Source organism: Dermochelys coriacea, chromosome 11 (assembly GCF_009764565.3).
Source record: "Dermochelys coriacea isolate rDerCor1 chromosome 11, rDerCor1.pri.v4, whole genome shotgun sequence".
NCBI classification, from domain to species: Eukaryota; Metazoa; Chordata; order Testudines; family Dermochelyidae; genus Dermochelys; species Dermochelys coriacea.
Genome location: NC_050078.2, coordinates 23,596,255 through 23,617,236, shown reverse-complemented (window position 1 = coordinate 23,617,236; position 20,982 = coordinate 23,596,255). Strand labels below are relative to the sequence as shown.

The 20,982-nt window shown below is 37.2% G+C and overlaps 1 protein-coding gene across 3 annotated transcripts in view; it reads right to left on the bottom strand.

Annotated features, from left to right (window-relative positions):
• ARHGAP15 (Rho GTPase activating protein 15) overlaps positions 1 to 20,982 on the bottom strand; it is a 450,542-nt gene that overhangs the window by 169,724 nt on the left and 259,836 nt on the right. For all 3 annotated transcript variants that reach the window (XM_038422842.2, XM_043505082.1, XM_043505081.1), the window contains 2 exons: positions 14,876 to 14,998; positions 4,173 to 4,271 (listed from right to left, as the gene is read on the bottom strand). In XM_038422842.2, coding sequence (XP_038278770.1) covers positions 4,173 to 4,271; positions 14,876 to 14,998 — 222 coding nt within the window. The remainder of the gene's footprint in view (positions 1 to 4,172; positions 4,272 to 14,875; positions 14,999 to 20,982) is intronic.

Below are 20,982 nucleotides of genomic sequence, written 5' to 3'. Positions count from 1 at the left end.
CGAGAGAAAGTGGGAGCAAGAGAAGAATTGTGACTCTGTCATTCACAGTTTTTCCCTCAGTGTACCCATCAGGTACACACCAACCTTACTCAAGGCAAAATGTTCAGTTACCATCTAGCCTTAAGGAAATAATAGACACTTTCTCTGTAGGGACTACTACACTGGACACCAAGAGTCCACTTTTTCCCCCAGTTAAGCTGGTAGCAAAAGTCCTATTGACTGAAAGGGATCAGGGTTGGGCTTCTCATATTTTTAGGGGCAGCATTTCACCAAATATCGAAGAAGGAACAAGTAAAATGGATAGGAAAAAAAATAATGAGCATGCTCCTGAAAACTTTAAGTCAATGGACTACTCAGGTAGGGTTTGCAGAAACATTTTATTTTTTTATTTTTTTAATTTAATATTTATGATAAACTATGTTGACAGCCCTGCAATATGGCTCATGAAGAGAGACACTCTGCACCCAGAGTGTTAACTGCTGGAATTAGCCTACCTTGCTTGTCACCATGAAAGGTTTTCCTCCTTTCCCCCCCCTGCTGCTGGTGATGGCTTATCTTAAGTGATCACTCTCCTTACAGTGTGTATGATAAACCCATTGTTTCATGTTCTCTGTGTGTGTGTATATAAATCTCTCCTCTGTTTTTTCCACCAAATGCATCCGATGAAGTGAGCTGTAGCTCACGAAAGCTTATGCTCTAATAAATTTGTTAGTCTCTAAAGTGCCACAAGTACTCCTTTTCTTTTTGCGAATACAGACTAACACGGCTGCTACTCTGAAACTCTGCACCCAGTTCCATTTCCACGGTTAGAAATAGTAAATGAGAGATTACAAAGCTGGAGTTCACAACTGTATAAACAAATGCGTTTGGACTAGTTAGATCTGCATTATGGTCTGAGAAGAGAAGTTTATTGTACACAAAGAAATCTTGTCCTTTCCATCTATATTAAAAGGCTGGCTAAGAGGCAAACAACATCCAACAGAATCAACAGACCAGTCTCTGATCTCAGTTACATCAGTGTGATTCCAGAGATAGTCTGAATACAAATTAGTGTAACTAAGATAAAAAAAGGCCAATAGCAAATTACCTACCCAACGGTGTCAGTGTATCAGAAAATCCTCTTGTGGTTTGACAGTATAATGTGAAACCATCTAGATAGGGAAACATACTAAATGGTATGTTTTATTTAGCTCATTATTAGGATTTTTTCCTATGTGTGGCAACAATATGCTAAAATTGAAAAAAGTAAACCATATTTTATTGGGCACAGTATGTGACATATAAGCACCTTTGTAACGTAATGGTTAAGATTATCTTGTTAACAGCACAGTTGTCCAGCAAAGCATGAATATTTGTTCTTTCTGGTTCAAACAGGCAACATATAGGGCTGGACTCTTAAGATCTGTTTTTTGGATTTTTTTAAATGAAGTATATAAGCAACATTTTTGATACAGTACAGTATGTAGATTATATATTTTCTAAAAAGAAAAAGTAACTATGAGGGAAAAAAAATCTTTTCCACAATAGCGAATGTGCCAGCTGTTCTGAGTATTTAGGCCATCTTACTAAGGCTATGAAAGTAAACATAAAGTTTTCATTAAATGTGCCTTTCCCATAATTGGTACATAAGTATTTCCCATGACTCTGCAGTTGAGTATCTTGGCTGGAGGCATATCTGGCCATTAGGAGGAGGGCTTTAGATCTGTTGAGTCTCAGCCATGCCGAGAGACTTGGCACCTCCACATACTGCTTCCTAATACCAACCCCAGTATAAAATGTCATCAGAAGCTTGCATAAACATTGGACTTAGCTTCACATAAATTACTGCTGTTCTGAGATAGTTTATGCCAGAACTTAGTAAAAACAACACTTAGAGTAAATAGAATATGAGTAAATGCGAGGATCTTAATCCAAGAAAATGATAATAGAAAAATGTATATCAAGTACAAACTCGTAAATACAGCACAATGAAATTTTATCTCATACCACTGAGATTAGTTTTTATTTACATACTGTATTAACTAAAATGATATACTTGCTTAAAGTTACAGCAATTATGAAAAAAGCACATGAACCAAAGAACAATAATGCAATGCTTTAAAGGATCAATTGCTCTGTAGAAACAGTGAACACATTTTCCTATTAATCCTTATGAATTCATTTGATATCCATACCGATATCTTACATACTTTGGATTTTTCTGTTATAATTTAGCATTAGCAAAGGACACTAGGATAGCGAGAATCTGAAACACACAAATGATTTATACCAGCTTTCTTTTTTCTTTTTAACTTTTAACGCTTTTTATTTTGTTTGCACAAGAATGGGGTCTGGCAAAGAAAATGCAGGACAGACACCTGTAGGCATATGTAAAATACATCTATTTTAATTATTATTTATTCATCAAGAGCCAGTATCATGACTAATGGTATAAATCTTTGGGTAGGATTCTGGCCCCAGCTGCAGCCCCCTTTACATCACTCTGGCATGAAAAGGGGCTGTAAAGGGGCTGCTATGGTCCTAGGGAAACTCCTCAAGTGCAGAAATATGGAGCCAGTATAAGCATCCCTATGTCACTCTTCCATCAAGGTTTAGAGGTAAGGGAGTGATGGTCAGTGTTGTAGGGTTCAGAGCTGGAGCGCTCTGCACTCTGGATTTTAGGCTGAAGAACAGCCCATAGTCAGCCTAGGTAAGGATGCCATAAGTTACAGATGCCTGGGAGCCTTGTACTGGGAGCCCACACCACCACCCCCGTAGCCTGGATTTGGGGAGGCGCAAAGGTGTGTAAAGGCACCTTTGCCTCTGTCCTCCTGGGTTACTCCCAAGCTACTCAAAACATCTGCAAACACAAGGTGCACCTTTCGATGAGCCTGAGCCTGAGCTGAGACTGAAACATGGAACTAGGCAAGTTGTACAAGGTTTGGGGTTTTCATAATGCAAATTTTGAAAAATAAAATTGATTTTCTTTCCTTTTGCAATCTGCTTCTCTTTTTCACTACTCCTCCTCCTCCTTCCCCCGCTGTAAAACTTTCTCATTCCCCCCCTCTGTATTTCTCTCCCTGTCCTATCCCCTATCAGATGGTTGTGCTCCTTTCTTTCCAAAAACACTGCAACTATTTCTCCCTGTACAATACCTCCGTTCTGTTATTCTGTCACTTCCTGTCTACCTACCACTCCGGGAATAACACTATTTCCAGTACTGTCCTTTCTACTTAATTAAGTCATGAATTTCCAGGAGTTTGAATCTCTAGGCCAAGTTCATTGCACCCTTCACATAAATCCAGCTAACAATCATTAAATTAAAATTGCTTTCTCCTTTGTGGTTAACTGTCTAAAGATCTTTTTATTTTCCACTGGTTCTCTTTTTTTCAGATTCTAGACAACAACAGCACTGGGTTGTTCCATCTTTATTTTGAAAACTATCTTTTGCAAGATATACTTTTCCCATGACCCCTGGAACAAAATGTAAACTTGTAAGAAATGGTGATTAAGCCTCACATTTTTATACAATACATTTTTAGGATTCTGTATATACTTCCAATGAAAATGGCCTTCAATGAGAGAAGAAGAAAGATCAAATGTCTTAATTACATTTTATTTTGCTGTGATTATTTATGATTAAACAAAAACTCTTAAAATACAAATGAAAGTGAATCCTAACCCTGGGACAGTACTATAGCTTTGAATAATATCAATAAAAACAGGCACCAAAATGCAGAAGAGGAAAAAAATGTAAGAGAGACTCTAAAATTACTTACAAATTAGAATGGCATTTGTTTTGGTTAGGTAACATTGGGGACTTACCAAAAAATATAATGGCATAACAACCACAAGGGATCTTAGTATGAATGTTATGAGGGTTCTAGCACTGTAATTATTGGCATTTTATGAGTGTTTTAGCATTGGCTTCCACACAAAAAGTTTGCAATTGAATCAACAATATGTCAAATGGACAATATAGAGACATTAATTAGCATTAATTTGTTTTATTAATATCTCTACTGTAAAAAATTAAAAAGAAAGAAAGAATCTGTAATAGTTGAGTGAATCACTAAAGTATAATTTGAACTGCATGGCTTCTCTGTCAAGACAAGTGGAGTTGTTAAGTTAAAGCATCAGTTGTAAATATGGCTGCAGGAATGAAAAATTGTGTTGAATATTAAGTTACCCACCTCTTTTTTCAACAGCTTCTATACACCGTTTTACAAATAGGGGGACTGTGGAATTTTCGTGCTCACACACTAAGTGCAAATGGGAGCCAAAAACTTGATCTAAACAGAGTAAAGAAGATAAATATATTAAAACATGATAAACAATAACTAATAAATAAATGATAATAATGGGCTTTTTGCTTCTTTAAAGGCTTGTGCATTAACCAACTACTCCTGTGTGTTTGTTAGACAGATAAAAGAAGTACCAAAGCCTTCCTGACTCCTGCAGGTTTTTATTTTATGCCCCAGTTGGGATACAATTGCTCTTATAAACATAATTTGCTGAAAATTAGAGAGAATCAAGCCACAAAATTGTGATTTGTATTTTGAACATTCAAAGGTTAAGGTGTGGAATTTTGGTTCAGTAAAGCATTATGATAAGAGCCATTTCTGAAATCCAGATCTCTGTCTGGTTCAAATTTGAAACATCCCAAAGTAAATCATGCTGTCCTTGATCCTGAAAGCTCACATACGAATAGACCCCTCCACCCACATGGAGCCCCATTGCTTATAATGGAGCTCCATGTTGGTGCATGGGTTCGATTGCACATACTAGCTTGTAGAATCAATGCCTATTCCCATCTCTACTGTAATTATTGGTCATAAAATTATCCAGCCTTTTAAAAAGTCCAGCCACAGTATTTGATTGCATCATTTCCTGCAACAGTAAATTCCATAAATTGGGATATAAGTGGTTGCTCTGAAAAACTTTTCAGTTGCCTGAGATAACCAAATGCTTCAGCATTTACAGTTCACTCTAATTATGTCCTATGTGAAGTTCAGGAAAGTTTAAGAACCACAATGGTAACGTTAAGTAATTATAACAGCAACTTTGGGAAATGTTTAAGGGCAGCAACTGTACACTAAACAAAGTTATATTTTCTTCTTACATTTGCCTTTTTTATTTGTTGTCCTTGTAAAGAAACTATTTTGATAATTTATCTTGTCTAGTGTATCTGGATTTAGGAATACACTGTTAGTAGTTATGGCTTTGACCTTCAGTGTCAATTGCAGCTCTCAGAGTAGCAGCCGTGTTAGTCTGTATTCGCAAAAAGAAAAGGAGTACTTGTGGCACCTTAGAGACTAACAAATTTATTAGAGCATAAGCTTTCGTGAGCTACAGCTCACTTCATCGGATGAAGTGAGCTGTAGCTCACAAAAGCTTATGCTCTAATAAATTTGTAAGTCTCTAAGGTGCCACAAGTCCTCTTTTTCTAATTGCAGCTCTGTTCCTCTTAGTATTCTTTTTTGTGTAGAAGGCAGTTGGCAAAAATCCATATTCTGTACTTTTCTATTTAAAAATGATGTACTTTTGATGAGAATAGCAAATAGGCTTCAGTGACTGAACTTGTAAATCACGTTGTTTACATACTGAATTAGAGTTTAAGTAGGTAATGCCGCTTTTTAGTTTTTTAGCTTTTAAACTTTGACCGTCATAGGATGTTCATCTCGAAACACAGCATAACCAGGTTAAATATCTCAGATTACAAATTAGCTTTATCTTCCTCATCTCCACTCTATATTTTCTGACAAAGTATGAAAAGAGCACTCAGTAATGGGAATTTTGTAATCTAGAATCAAAATGAATCAAACAGATAAGGAAAATCACTCAATAAGAGCAGTTTAATGCTCAAATAATCTGACTGCATTATCATTATTTACCCAAAGAGACAGTCTCCATATACCTTTTCAACAATGTACTACACTTTGAAAATTAGTACAAAGGGCTTTGATAAAACTTCTGTACTTGAGATTTTTTAGTACTATTAGAAATTTAGGAGAGCACATATAACACACCATAGTAACTCCCAGAACTCCAAGGATGAGTATAGTCATCCTTTACTTTCTGCACAGCAGTACCAAAGACAAACAATCTATAAAAAGAAAAGGAGGACTTGTGGCACCTTAGAGACTAACACATTTATTTGAGCATAAGCTTTTGTGAGCCACAGCTCACTACATCGGATGCATTCAGTGGAAAATACAGTGGGGAGATTTATATACACAAGTGGCAATTTTTCAACAAAAAACCTTCAAAATCAGACTCCAACGAGAGACTGCTGAATTCGAATTAATTTGCAAACTGGATACAATTAACTTAGGCTTCCCTGGAAGGTTTCCCCCCATCCCCGCTCTCCTGCTGGTAATTGCGCACCTTACCTGATCACTCTTGTTACAGTTTGTATGGTAACACCCATTGTTTCATGTTCTCTGTGTATATAACTCTCCCCACTGTATTTTCCACTGAATGCATCTGATGAAGTGAGCTGTAGCTCATGAAAGCTTATGCTCAAATAAATTTATTTGCGGATACAGACTAACACGGCTGCTACTCTGAAAACTGTCAAATGCATTTGTTAGTGTCTAAGATGCCACAAGTACTCCTTTTCTTTTTGCAAATACAGACTAACACGGCTGCTCCTCAGAAACTAATCTATGGTACCTCAGCTCCTCCCACTCCTACAGAACAGGAGCATTGTCTCCCTCCCCCAAAACTATATCCACCCTCACCCAAAATTCAGTTGCACCCCTCCCATAAAGTAGTCCACAACTTGTCCTGCCCTTCTTCACAGCAGGCCAAAAGCTTCATGTTCATCATTTGTCTTCAGGGGTGCTGGAATAATTTTTATAGTGGGAGTGCTGAGAGCCATTGAATCAAGCTATGAACCCTGTATATCACAGAAAACACTTCAAGTCAGGAGGTGCAGTAGCACGTCTAGTGCCCCTAGTTCCAGTATCTCTGTTTGCCTAATAGGGTCACCAGCTCTTGCCTCCTTGTTGTTACTCTCCCCTTGCAATATAAATTGCCTTTTCTCTGTTTATGGTCGTCAGCTTGAGGAACAAGTTGGGAAAGGGGAGCAGGGAAGCAAGGCAAGACATAGTGAGAGTGCAGGCCCGGGCCGGAAAATGGTTCCTAGCACCGAAGATTCAGAACCAAAACTTCTGCCAAGAATTCCACTCTGCCATGTCTTCAAATAGCCAGAAAGCCTCCCCTCTCCCTGGGTCAGGGCTTTTCAAAATCCTTGGCAAACAGACAGGTCCTGGTGATGTACACATGTTATTATGTATATATTTTTTAACTTAATTCTAACATTTAAGGTGCTACTAATTTCAAATTTTTAAAATAGAAGTACTTAAATTAAAAACAAAACAAAACAGACCTTCTCATGTAAAATGGGAACATCTGAGCAATTTTTAGATTTAGATTGTAAACTATTTGAAGTGTAGGCCTCATTTTTTTTATAAAGCACATTTCTGCACTAGATAATTATTAATAAACATCATTATAATTTTTTCTGTGTGTGTGTCTGTGTGTTTATTCTCCGAACAGTTTAAGACTGAATTGTGTGTTTGGAAAATGTAGTGGGAGTTATATAAATAGGATAGGTAGAATTTATTTTCATTTTTTAATAATTTTGACAGATAATATATGTTTATTTCTATTTTTAAAATATTTTTATTGATGTAAGTTTTGACAGTTGCAGGAAATTATGGGAGTGTTAGACAATTATGTAATGACAGTAGACACAGAGTCAAAAAGTTCAAGCTGTATAAACCATTAAAACATAAAAATCAACATCACATGTCAAAATATATGAAGTAAATAACCATACTTGATTTTACTATTTATTCGCTAGTCCACTTGTAACAAGCCAATTCAAAAGTCTACATCACTGGATTTTGACTGTGATAAGTTCTCAAGCAGCTTTTCTCTTACTTTGTCTATCAGTAAATGTCTATTATTATTGATGGAAATATTTTTTCATCCATTTGTGTGTGTACGGTGACATTGCTGATAAAAATATAATCCTTCCAAGCCTACATATAAACTATCTCAGATACACAGAACCAGATCCTCAAAGGTATTTAGGTGCCTAACTCCAGGAGTCTGAAGCCATAGTTACTAAGAACTAGATTTTCAAAATGTGCATTTTAAGTAGGGACTTTGGAGCAATGATGTGCAATATTTTAACCCCAAAGGAATAGAACTAGAAATAAGAAATAGGCAGTGACCACCTGTTTCTCCAAGTTATTGCAGCCTGCTGAATCTGCTTGCCATATGATACAGGGAAAGGAGTTCTGAGTTTTCTGAGTCAATATATAAAGGAAGGTCCATTTCAACTTATCCAAATATATGTATTCTGCAGACTGATATATATTATGCAGTTTTTTACAACCCAAAAGTCCACTGAGTTAGTCAAACTTCTGGGTACAGAAGGAATGCACGGATGGGGTCACAGAAATACACTCTAAAAGGTCGTGTGCATGTGTGGCAATTACATATTAGTGAGTGATCTGTTATATGTTTTGGGGTTATGTTTGTGACAAAGAATGGACAGGTTAAGTTTTCTTCATGAAAAGTTTATCGTTTCCTCCAGTGGTAATTATGTATACAGAGATTATGATTAAAATGTACTAGTACTTCCTCCTTTGACATCTTAATTGTTTTTTAAAATTTCAGTGAAGACCTGTCAAATTCTTCACATGACATGGAATGTTCTCTGATGCTAATTATATTAAAAAGATGTAAAACTGTATCTCATTTGAGGGGCAAGGGTGTTTGTAAAATGATAGATCAGAAATGACAGGGGCAATGGACTGCATTGTCTATAGATAGCCAATGTATCAACGACTGAGGAACAATTAATTCTTTATGGTTCAGCAAGTTACTGTAACTACTATAAGTACATCATGTCTGGCATCCAGGGATCTCAAGTTACTTTCACAATTTCCAATAAGTGTTATACTTTGAAAAAACAAACAAACCCACATTGGTTTAGTGAATGGTGGTTCGAGCAAGGAACAGAGAAGTTGGAATTCCAGAGGTGAAATCCTGGCTCCACTGACGTCAATGTCAGAACTCCCATAGATTTCAGTGAGGTTAGGATTTCACCTTTGGATTTTATTCTTGAATCTGCAAACTGCTTAACCTCCGTTTATCTACCTGTAAAAATGGATATAGCTTTATTTACTTATCTTATAGTTAATGTTTTGAAACACACTTTGTCATCCTTCTTAGATAACAGGTGCTAAGTATTATTATTGTCTTCAACTGAAGGACCATAGAGGCAAAAGGGCAACATGAGGCTAGTTGTCACACCACTGTTATAGTTACTAAGCAGTGAAAAAGGCTACAGTAAACATTTAAACCAATCTACTTCCTTCTAAAAAGTATTATTTTAGCAATGCAAGATTATTTAGTGACTGAATATGCAGCTGGAGGCCAAGAACTCCTGAGTTCAAAACCAAGTTCTTCCCATGACACTGTATGACTTAGATCCAAGTCACTTAATTTCTCTGAGTTTCCATTTCCTTGTCTATAAAATGGAGATGCTAATACTTACATCACAATATGTAGATTCTTATAACTCACATGCTTGTGCAATATTTTTATGCTTGTACAATGTTTTGAAAACACTTTATACAACTGCTAAGAGTTAATTTTTGTAGGCAATAATTTGATATTTCTTTTCTTTTTTTAACTCACTTATTGAAAAAATAAATTATTGTTCTTAAAAATGTTCTTCTTTAATATCTATAAATATTTTAAATCACTGTAAGAGAAGAAAGTAACCAGAACATATGTTCATATAATGAAAACAATAACTGTTCCCAATAGATAAAGGAAGCAAAAGAGGTTTTTGTTTGATTTATCTGTATTAGGGCACTTCAGAACTCCACTTTTTATGACTTGGAAAAAAAAAGATGTACACAACACTTCTAACCTCTTGTTATAACAGTTTATGTTTCCTATCCAGCTTATTTAATTCAAATGCCTGGGCAATAGACACAATTACCACCTTATGGAATGCTACTTAAATTTAAATGCTCCCCTCTGAATAGAAACCCACTTCATCTTCTCTAAATTTATTCCAGCTTCTCAGGAATTATTCCCTCTATAAGCTCCTAAAAATTCTCTTCTTCTTTATTTAAAAATTTTAACTAATGATTATTCAGAAGTATCTTTTATTGTAACAAAGGAAATTCTCATAGAGTGGACTCTGTTCACAAGAACTTGAACAAAGGAGCTGCATACTATGCCCGTATATAGCTTTAATCATTCACTCTTTCAGCTGTTATCAATTTAAAACCAATGAAACTCCCACACTGAGTCCATTTGAGCATTCAATTTTAATATTTTGGGCATCTGTAGTTATTCTGAATTGGCTGCAAAAGCAGAACTAACAAGTTAAGCTCTAACCATAAGTCTACATCAGGCTGGTAAACCATGCATCAAACACAGACAGTTAGTCAATACCATAGAATGAAAAACCAACAAGCATTTTAAAGAAGAGCAATATATTCATAATATGTTTGGCAATATGGTTTGCATTACACATCCTTGATATCTATGCATTAAACTTTCTATTCAAGATGGTGGTATCTGTGACAGCATTCTATGCTGATATAAAATGAGTCATCAAAAGGGGATGGCATGGACACCAACAAAATTGTAAGATATAAAATGATAACTACAGCTGCTATTAATTGCTCATTATGGTGAATAAGCCCCTTCAAGTTTGCAAGCTCAGTGCCAGGAGCCTGACAGACGTACTCTTCACATGCAGCTTGTGCAGCCCAAGTCTGAGCTATTTACTCTAAGCTGCAGAAACCTAGAAAATGAGAGACAATACTGCTGTAAAATGAACATTTAAAACAAGATCACAGAAGTCACAGCTGCATTCAGAATGTTACTGCTTAATTATTTCTGGTGTATATGTATGCAATATGGCCAAGTCCTCACAGAACTCTTAGAGCGTCTATTTCTTTGATGTTTTTATTAAAATACAAGCACAGGTGCACCACTGGAAAAAAATATTAGTGCCATTGGAAAAATGGAACATCACTGTTCTAATTCTGGAAAAAAGAGTAGGTGGCCTGGTAGTAGCATCCCCACAGGGTTTTGGGAAGACAAAGCTTTTAATGAGATGCAATGCAGTGCTTTCCAAAGGCAAATAAATGCTGATCTATCTCTGCTACAACTTAATTTGGACAGTTGGCTTGCTAACAATTTTTATCAAAGCCTAAGTTGAGAAATGTATCCTCTCTACACCCTCTTAAATGTTGAGGGTAAGATAGGGATAAAGAGAGGCAGAGAGACTGAAATGAGTATCAAAACAGCAATTTTACAATTATTGGGTTTGGGGGGGCATTGAAAAAGGCAGTTTCTATATATTAAGTGTATGTGGCGGGCAGGGTGTCTTGTAGTGGAAGCTGTGTTGAAATTACAAGCCATCACTTAAGTGTGAGGGGATTCCTGGTCCTGCTTGCAGGCTCTGTAGGGAAGTGTGTGATTTGGGTCTTGTGCAGTCAATCTGCAAAGAGCAAGCCTAATGCAAGGTGTGGTGGGTTGTGCCTCTCTGCCTTAAGGAGCACCTTGCTTTCTTTCTCTATGTTTTGGGTTCTTATGTGTTATCATTCTGAATGCCAAGAAATAAAGTAGCATTATATTGCAACCTTCCAGCATAATGAAATCATTATGGTCTAGTCTTACACACACTAACGATTCACATAAGGAATGTAATTCATGTATATAGGACCGGGGTCCATATCATTTTAATGGCATTAATTGTTTAAGGTTTCCATAAGAAATTATATACTTCTACACAGAAAGATATGTAGGCCCAATTTTTCAAAAGTTATTAGGTGCCTAAAGATACAGATAGAGGCCGAGAGGGGTTTTCAAAAATATCTAGATGCCTATATTCCATTGAGTCAGTCGCCTATGTGCTTTTGAAAATCCCATTAAATGCCCATCTGCATCTTCATCTACCTAAATATATTTCAAAATCTGGCCCTTAGTGCCCAAATAATTAGATGACATTGAAAGTAAGTAATCACATTTCCATGTGAATCTGTCACTCTCCTTCATGCAGTAGTCATGTTTCTTTAAAATGAAGTTTTGTTAAGGGTTAAGTGACAATTACAATCTCCAGATTTTCTAATTTCTATACTGATGGATCAAAGTACCCCAAGAGAAAAAAGTACAATTTAATTTTGAAGCATATATATCCCAAGTTAGGCTACTGTTGAGAAATGTGTTGAGTACTCTGACCAAGAGTGCACACATCAGTGACAAACAGAGAAGAGGACTGCATTTAAGTGAACTTTCCACCTTAAAATGTATTCACTATTGCCTATAATTTACGTGTTAAATTTATTGGAGTTTTAGTTCCAGTGTGACATACAAAGTAAAAAATCAATACAGATTTGAGAGTTTTCTAGTGCCCCTGGCAAATATGAATGGCTCTTGATGAAAAGTGAAGGTTTTCATAGCACCTACGGTGCCACTGCTTTGGTGTAATTATCACCACATGCTTCACAGATATTTGTATCAATTCTTCACTAGCCCATAGAACAGCTTTTGTTATAAGTTTGGCACTGTGATGTCCTGCAAGGCTACAGATGTACTTTTATTGAAAGTATTAATTATTTTAAGGGATTTATAATTCTGACAGAAGTATTCCCGTCTGGGATTAAAGTTAGTGTGTATGTTCTCAGAGTTGGAGGAATTTCTTGTAAAAATTGGTCAACATTCCCCCACCCAGCCCCAGAATAGGGGAAATAAACAGTTTTGCGATGTTTCTGAAGCTATTTAATTCACCTTTAGGGAAAAAAATAGATACATTTTAAAACATAAATTTGTAAACCCTTTATTTTTAATCTGGATAGTTGCAATTTGCTATTTAAAATATTGTAATATAAGCCTAAAAATTAACACTTAAAAGTGGTCTATGTGTAAGCACTGCAACTGCATTTTCATAACATTATAACAGATTAAGGGATAAACTCCACTGAAGACAATGAAGGAACCTTATCAAATGAGCATTTCACATAGACTTATTGTAGATTGGAATTAAGCCCTGCTAATGAATCCTGACTCATTTGCATGGCCAGAACCTAATCCTAATGAATCTTCTTGGAAAAAAACTAACATGTTTTCTGTACAGTTACGTTAGTTTATTATTAAAACTCTGCTAGGGAATGCAGATCCTGACTCTCTATGGCAGAACATAATGCATCTGGGTTTTCCATATAAGAACATCCCAATTAGAACCAGGCTATGTTAGTGAATCAGGACTCTAATGCAACCATATCTGAAAACAAATGCATCTGGTTTTCCTACAGAGTTACATTAGAGGATGGATTTGAGTTATCCTAATGAATCTGGATTTGTTAGTAGGGATCACATCTGATCCCTGTGTGACACCACAGGAGATTCATCAGCTACACTTTATTAAACTGCAAAAAACCACCCTTAAATACAAAAATTAAAAGACTATAAATTACAACACAAGCTTCTGCTCTGATACTGTAATAACTGAAACAAACTAAAATGATGGACTCTGATCCCACCCTCAACCCAAATTGTGCGGTAAAGTGGCATCCAAACCCCTTACATATTATACTGAGGTACACTAGTTAATTAGGGACAGGTTCTGAAAGTTAGACACACATCTGCACACATAAATGTGCATGTGACTAATTTATGTTTGCAAATACCTGATGTATATGTGGGGGAAGATTTTCAAAAGTGTCTAAGGGATCTAGAATCACAAGTTTCATTGACTTTCAGTGAAAGTTGTGCTCGTCAATCCTTTAGGCACTTTTAAAAATCTCTCCCAAACTAATCAAGAATTTATGTGCACATGTTTGTGTGTGCCTAACTGTGAAAATCTGTCCCATAATATTTTAGAGAGTAAGGGTCAGATCCTGAGGTGATCCCTCACATTGCTCTGAGCACTGTGGAGGGCTGGGTGAAAGCAGCTTTCTGCCACCACCTTGATCTTGGGCAATGGTTGTAGGTTTAACCCCTAAAGCCGTTGACTGGTACCTGACTGATAACTGACTGCTGCTGGCTCAGAAATGCTGGAACCCAAGGGGTGCCAAGGCATTGTGGCAAAGAACACATATCTAGCCAGTCTGCCTATACAGTTGTAGTTTTTGCACATACTAATTGGTGATTGTGCAAATTTTTCAAGCACAATTCCAGAAGATATTTGAATATATGGTCTTGCTTGACTACTGGTGGTCAGAATACTAGCAGTTACAAGATAACAGTACCTACACTTCGGAAAACAGCATTCCTGAGATCAGCTAACAAAAGGTAACAATGTTTCTCTCTCTCTCTCTCTCTCTCTCTCTCTCTCTCTCTCTCTCTCTAAAAACTAGAACTTCTAATACACACACACACATTCTATCTATCTATCTATCTATCTATCTATCTATCTATCTATCTATCTATCTATCTATCTATCTATCTATCTATCTATCTATCTATCTATAAAATTTTATCTTACAAAGAACTAGATATATGGGTTAGACAATGAAGGTGTATAGCATGCTTCTTTACAATGTAGATGGTGTAAAACTGTGTGAAGTGTGAAGATGTCTAGAATATGCACACCGAAATAGCAACTGAAGAAGCCAAGCAATACAGAGATACATTTAGCTACATGTTGTTTTAGTCAGAAAAGCTAAATTCTTACAAACTGAATGAGTTCTCTGATACACAGCAGAAAAAATATCTAGCAAGAAATGCCTGCAAAATCCAAATAGTCCTATGCATTTAATTGGTGACAGGAACCAAAATATTGTGAAATAGAACACTCATTAATGAACTTTCAGTTTTTACTCAGAAAAATAGATAAGAGAAAACACACCTTTAATAAGTCCCTTTTCTTGCAATGTTTTCAGTGAGGGTCTTCGGTTGATAAACTTCTTTAATCTGCTTTTGACTCGATTTCTGTCATTTGTATCAGAGGCACTGTAGTTCAGTCTGAAAACTGGAGAAAAAAGAAAAGAAAAGCTACATTTCTAGTAAAGCTACATGTTTAAAACTAGTAGTACTTTGTGCAAATTTTCTTTGAAAACAATGGCCATGTCCACCCTTGAGAAATCACACAGTAGGTCAGCAGTATATCTGGTTGGATAGTACAAAGAGTTTGATTAATATATGTGTGAAAAAACATGATGTGTTCACTCAGTATTATTCGTGGAGTCATATTATTTATTGTTCATAAATATTTGGATGGCCACCAGTTTACTTGTGAAATGTTCATGAATCCCAAGAGTTTCACATGGATGGTTATTCAACTGAAAGTTCCAGTTGGAAGTGTGCTATTAGCGGGATACTATTTTTATGAGAAGGGGTGGGTTGATCACAGCACTGGTGATGGTCTGAATCCCCTTGCCAAGTCAGACTAGGCATCCCATTTTGTTAATACAGTTGTAGAAAACACGGCTTAATGGTAAGAAACATATGCAAGATGCATTAATTTATGGAAGAAAAAGTGTTCCAATTCTAACTATTACATTTTATTATATTTAGGTATTTACTGCACTGTAACAGAAACCTTTGGGCTAAGTTCTCTTATGGCTTATGCCAGCAAGATGTAGGTCCCACTTCCTGAGAGTCCACAGGAGCAACCCATGATGATGCAAGTCAGCTATAACTTCTTGTCTGCTGGGGTGTCCACAGAGAACTGTCACAGCCCCCTAAATGGGCAATACTGATGGCAAGAGGCATCCCCAGGACCCCAGAATATTCCCTACTTCAGCATTCAGCACATCTCCATGGTTATATTGTTCCACCCTGTGTTTAAAGCAGCAAGTAGGGATTCTGTGTGAGAAAATCTCTGTGAGGATTCCCCAACCTCACACATCCTAGGAGATCTGTGGGAGGCCAGAAATATCCATTTTTTGCCCCTCATGAGGCTTTTCCAGTTCCCCTGGCCCTGGCTCTGGCAGTCCCTAAGTCACTTGGAGGGCTCTGAACAAAAGGTTATATAGCAAGATGCTGTACAATCTTTTCCAGTAAGATCTCCAGGGCTGGAGGGGGATGATATCTGTCTCTTGGCCCACTCAGTCTTCATCTCATTCCTTTTCATGGACCATTGACTGCAGAGAGCACCTCCTCACAGAATTGCTCACCAGAAAGGTGAGAAGAGGAGATCCACAAGTTTACAGTTCCCTCTGTGTGCTCCTCTAAGAGAGAAGATTCAGCTTCCAGTGGCAGGGCTTCTATGGAACATTCAGGGCCCCTCTCCTTTCATAACTTCTATGACAGCATGGTTATAGAAGTACAATCCTCCCCCTACATGAAATCTCCCCCCAAGATGCAGCTGTCCTCTCTAGCAGGATCTGAGAAAAACATTATAGAGGGAAATCATGATACAGATTATGCTGGGTTTTGTAGCAAGCAGTTTCACATTAGTTATAAATAAAAACAGAATGCTAAGGTGCACAAGTATAAAATAGTGATGATATAAAGGGTCCTTTTAAGGAACAGTACAAAATCCGGAATAATGTGGTTTATATTACAAATCTGATTTTAACGGCCAACCTTATAAAACGGTTTACGCTGTGCTGTTGTCAAGGGAGCAAAACTTGCCAAATTGTTCATTTTAAGTAAATATAACCATAACCAATTAAGGAAAGCAACATTTAAACACATGCCTGTGATAATCGGAGCATAGTTTGCTTCTGATTTCACTACTGATTTTAACAGAAGAGTGTTCAATTTTCCCACAGCACTAAAATGACCCCACACATACTTCCACAAACTAGTAATCACACAGGACAAATAAAACAAAACTTTATTGGAAAATACACAGTTTGGTAAAATAATCCATCATTTATGAAAAATAGACTTCACATTTTTAATGGTAGCATTCTTAGGGCAATGCATCATAGAATATAAAGATCAGTGTTCAATTGATGGTTGAGTCTTTTGTTCACTTTATATTTTAGAACTTTTTGTTCAAATTAGGCAATCCTTGGCAAGGATAGGCTAAAATTCCAAGTCACTCAGCCTTGCTATAAAAAGAATAACAAATGGATGCTTCCAGTTTTGCATCTTAAGGGTACTTTGGAACAGTAATGTGAATTGTATTTAGTTTTCTGACTGTGGCTATGTGGCTTAAGTTCATTCTCTCCATAGTAGTTCAATTTTTCTTTCCTTGCTCCCAGGGTGCAGCCTCCCTATTTCAAATATGGCACAAGTAAAACCACTCAGTTTCTTTATGCCTGTCACATTTCTCAGTCTGCAGGATTCTGAAATTCTTATAAATTATAATTCACATAATGCCTGCTTGCACTTCAGTATTAGCTCTGACTAACACTAAATTTGTTAAGATGATTTAACAGATCCCAATGTGGTTCACATTGAAGAAGAGTTTGATAGGGGATCTACAATTCAATTTGTGGGGTAAATAATCCTTATGCACAGAAAGATGTTTTATTCCAGCTCTGTAGTTGTATACCTAAAACAGCAACTATGGTATTAAAACTACATCTAGAGGTAGGAAACATTATTGTCATAGACACTTTTTCTATATTCCATGTCAGATTATATATAGCATGGGAAAAACAACAGCAAAGCCAATTTTGATGAGTTTCTTATATTATGCTGGTAAGCACATGCAAGTCACCAGAGGGAAAACTCCCAGAAATTCAAGGGTTTGGGTAATATGATCCAGAATTGAGCACTGGCTAGAAATACTCTTGCTGGGATCTTGTTTAGAAATATATTTTTTCCTGCCAAACCACTGCTCTCGTGGTATCCCCATGTAATAATGGCTTTGTTTTATATTTGGAAATGCAAAGAGACCTAGATGTTGTTTCCAAATGAAAAAGTGTAGTTATACAACAGAAAGATTATAACAAACAGTTTTCTATAGTATCAGAGTAGCAGCCGTGTTAGTCTGTATTCGCAAAAAGAAAAGGAGTACTTGTGGCACCTTAGAGACTAACAAATTTATTAGAGCATAAGCTTTCATGAGCTACAGCTCACTTCATCGGATGCATTTGGTGGAAAAAGCAGAGGAGAGATTTATATACACACATACAGAGAACATGAAACAATGGGTTTATCATACACACTGTAAGGAGAGTGATCACTTAAGATAAGCCATCACCAGCAGCGGGGGGGGGGGAGGAGGAAAACCTTTCATGGTGACAAGCAAGGTAGGCTAATTCCAGCAGTTAACAAGAATATCAGAGGAACAGTGGGGGGGGGGGGAGGGAGAAATACCTCTCCCTCCCCCCCCCCACTGTTCCTCTGATATTCTTGTTAACTGCTGGAATTAGCCTACCTTGCTTGTCACCATGAAAGGTTTTCCTCCTTCCCCCCCCCCTGCTGCTGGTGATGGCTTATCTTAAGTGATCACTCTCCTTACAGTGTGTATGATAAACCCATTGTTTCATGTTCTCTGTGTGTGTGTATATAAATCTCTCCTCTGCTTTTTCCACCAAATGCATCCGATGAAGTGAGCTGTAGCTCACGAAAGCTTATGCTCTAATAAATTTGTTAGTCTCTAAGGTGCCACAAGTACTCCTTTTCTTTTTTCTATAGTACTTTACTTTTTCAAATTTCAGACTACAGGTGTGACTAGTGAAGATCTTCCATTAATGGAAGTTGGCAAACTCAAACAAATTAACTACCAACTGTATGTAACAACTTGGCCATCTAGCTGGCCATTAGTTAAAATGACTGGCTGCTGTCAGTTTGGAATCCTTGAGTCTTCTTCTTCATGTTCTGCATCTGCCATCTGTAGAGGCTGCTCTGTTGATTGTTCTTTCTGAGAAACAAACTGTATATATGTCAACAGTTTCTGTTGAACTCCCCATGGTTGGTCTCACTTACATATGATCTGGGCGCTGAATTCTTTTTCTTTATGGCAGCTGGAGTTGTCCATCCTTTTTCTCCATCCAATATATGAACACGATCACGAGGTTCTAGACCTGGCAGTTCTCTAACTGAATGGCATCTGTTGTAAAAGTGTTCCTAAGCTCTTTTATCCTTTTTATCCAATTTAGCTACTCTATCTGTGTTTGGCCACTTTGGAGATAGAACTTCTGTTCCAACTTTGGAAAAGAACCTGAGTTGTCTTCCCAACAGGAGTTGTGCTGGACTACATCCAGTAGCTGCTGTCGGTGTTGATCTGTAACTCAGAAGAGTGATGAAAGGATCTTCCTGCTTTACGATTTTCTTGGCTGTCTATATAGCTATCTCAGCTTCTCCATTCACTTATGGACTGCCAGTAATATGATCAAAATCATATTTCATTAGGAATTACTTAAATTCTGCTGCAGTGAATTGTGGTCCATTGTCCATCACTGGTTGTTCTGGAATACTGATGTCAGAAAAAGTGCACTTCAGTTTCTTGCTAACACTGCAACACGTTAGGTATTTCAAATACATGATATTTCTGTATGACTGGAAAAATAGTCCATTACAATGAGGTAATGATGTCCTCCAAATTGGTATAAATTTGCAGCTAGTCTCTTCCAAGGTCTGTTTGATAGAGGTGTTTGTATACTGTATTGTTCAGCATCATCTCTGAAGTTGATTTGTACTGGATCTCCTTTCAAAAATCCAATATAATCAAATCCTCGACAGAGTTCCTCCACCTTCCTCACTAAGCCCATCATGGCTACTGTGCTGCAGTTGAGAAGCTGTTGGTCTTTGATCCTTTGTTCACATGAACTCTGAATGAACTTTGAGCAGGGGGTTGGACTAGATGACCTCCTGAGGTCCCTTCCAACCCTGATATTCTATGATTCTATGATTCTACGAATGGATAGCTTTGTCTTTCTAAGTTATTTCTATGGTGAAGTGGTCCATGCAATTCAAAATACCTGCAGAGCTAGTCAGAGCTGTGTCAGGTGACTTCAGCTCTGGGATGGATTGAAGGTGATTGTAAGTGCCTCCTGAGATGACTGTGATGTCAGCTCCTGAGTTCATTTTAAAGTCAATAGTCTTTCTGTGAAAATTCAGTTTCAGTCACCAGGCAGGTTCTATCTCGTCACAAGTGATAGACCCCAGAAACAATGGTTCTTGATTGTCTGTAATATGAGTCAACTGCCTGCCTGCTTTGGTGAGGCAAACAGCTGCAAAATGTCCATATTTCATGCATTCATTATACCGAGTACCTCAGCCTGGACATGCATCTTATCTTGGGATGTTACTTTTTTCACACCTTGCGCATGTAGGCTGGAATTTGTCCCTCTTAGGCATTGTCTACACTATCAATGTAAGTCGATCTAAGTTACACTAGTTAAGTTACATACGTTACGTAACTTAAGTCTCCGTAACTTACATCAACTTAAAGTGGCATCTACACTGTGCTATGTCATTATGTCAATGGGAGATGCTCGTTGAGGTGGAGTACTGAAGTTGATGGGAGAGCACTCTCCCATCAACTTAGTGCGTCTTCACCAGACCCACTAAATTGATGCCACTTATTAATAGCAACAACGCCAATTTAGTGCAATAGTGAAGACAAGCCCTTAGCCTAGGAGTTCTCTCTCCTTCCCTTGGGGTTTTATGATAATGACTTTTAACACTCAAGTTTCAGTTTGTAACTTCTCAGTTAGTTTCAGATTTTTCAAGTTGCTCCTCACTTTTGTTCTATTGTTTGACTAATTCTGATGTTTTTGCAATCTGTATAGCTATATGGTTAAATCTCTCAGCTACTGTGAAAGGTTTTTGCCTGTTAATCCAATAATCAGCCTGTCTGATTTTCTCTTTTTGTATTCCCCAAGTCAGTTTTTAGCCAATCCTTGCAGCGCTTTTGTGAAATATGCAACATTTCCCACTCGTTCTCTGGTGACAGCTTGCTCTTTCATAAACCACAGTTCTCTGGGGGTATAAAGTATGCATCAAAGAGCCTTTTATAGTAATCTTTGTGTCTGTCGTCAGGAAAGTCAAAGGATTTAAAGGTATGCTCTGCTTGCTTCCCCATAGCATATATTAAAGAAGATACCT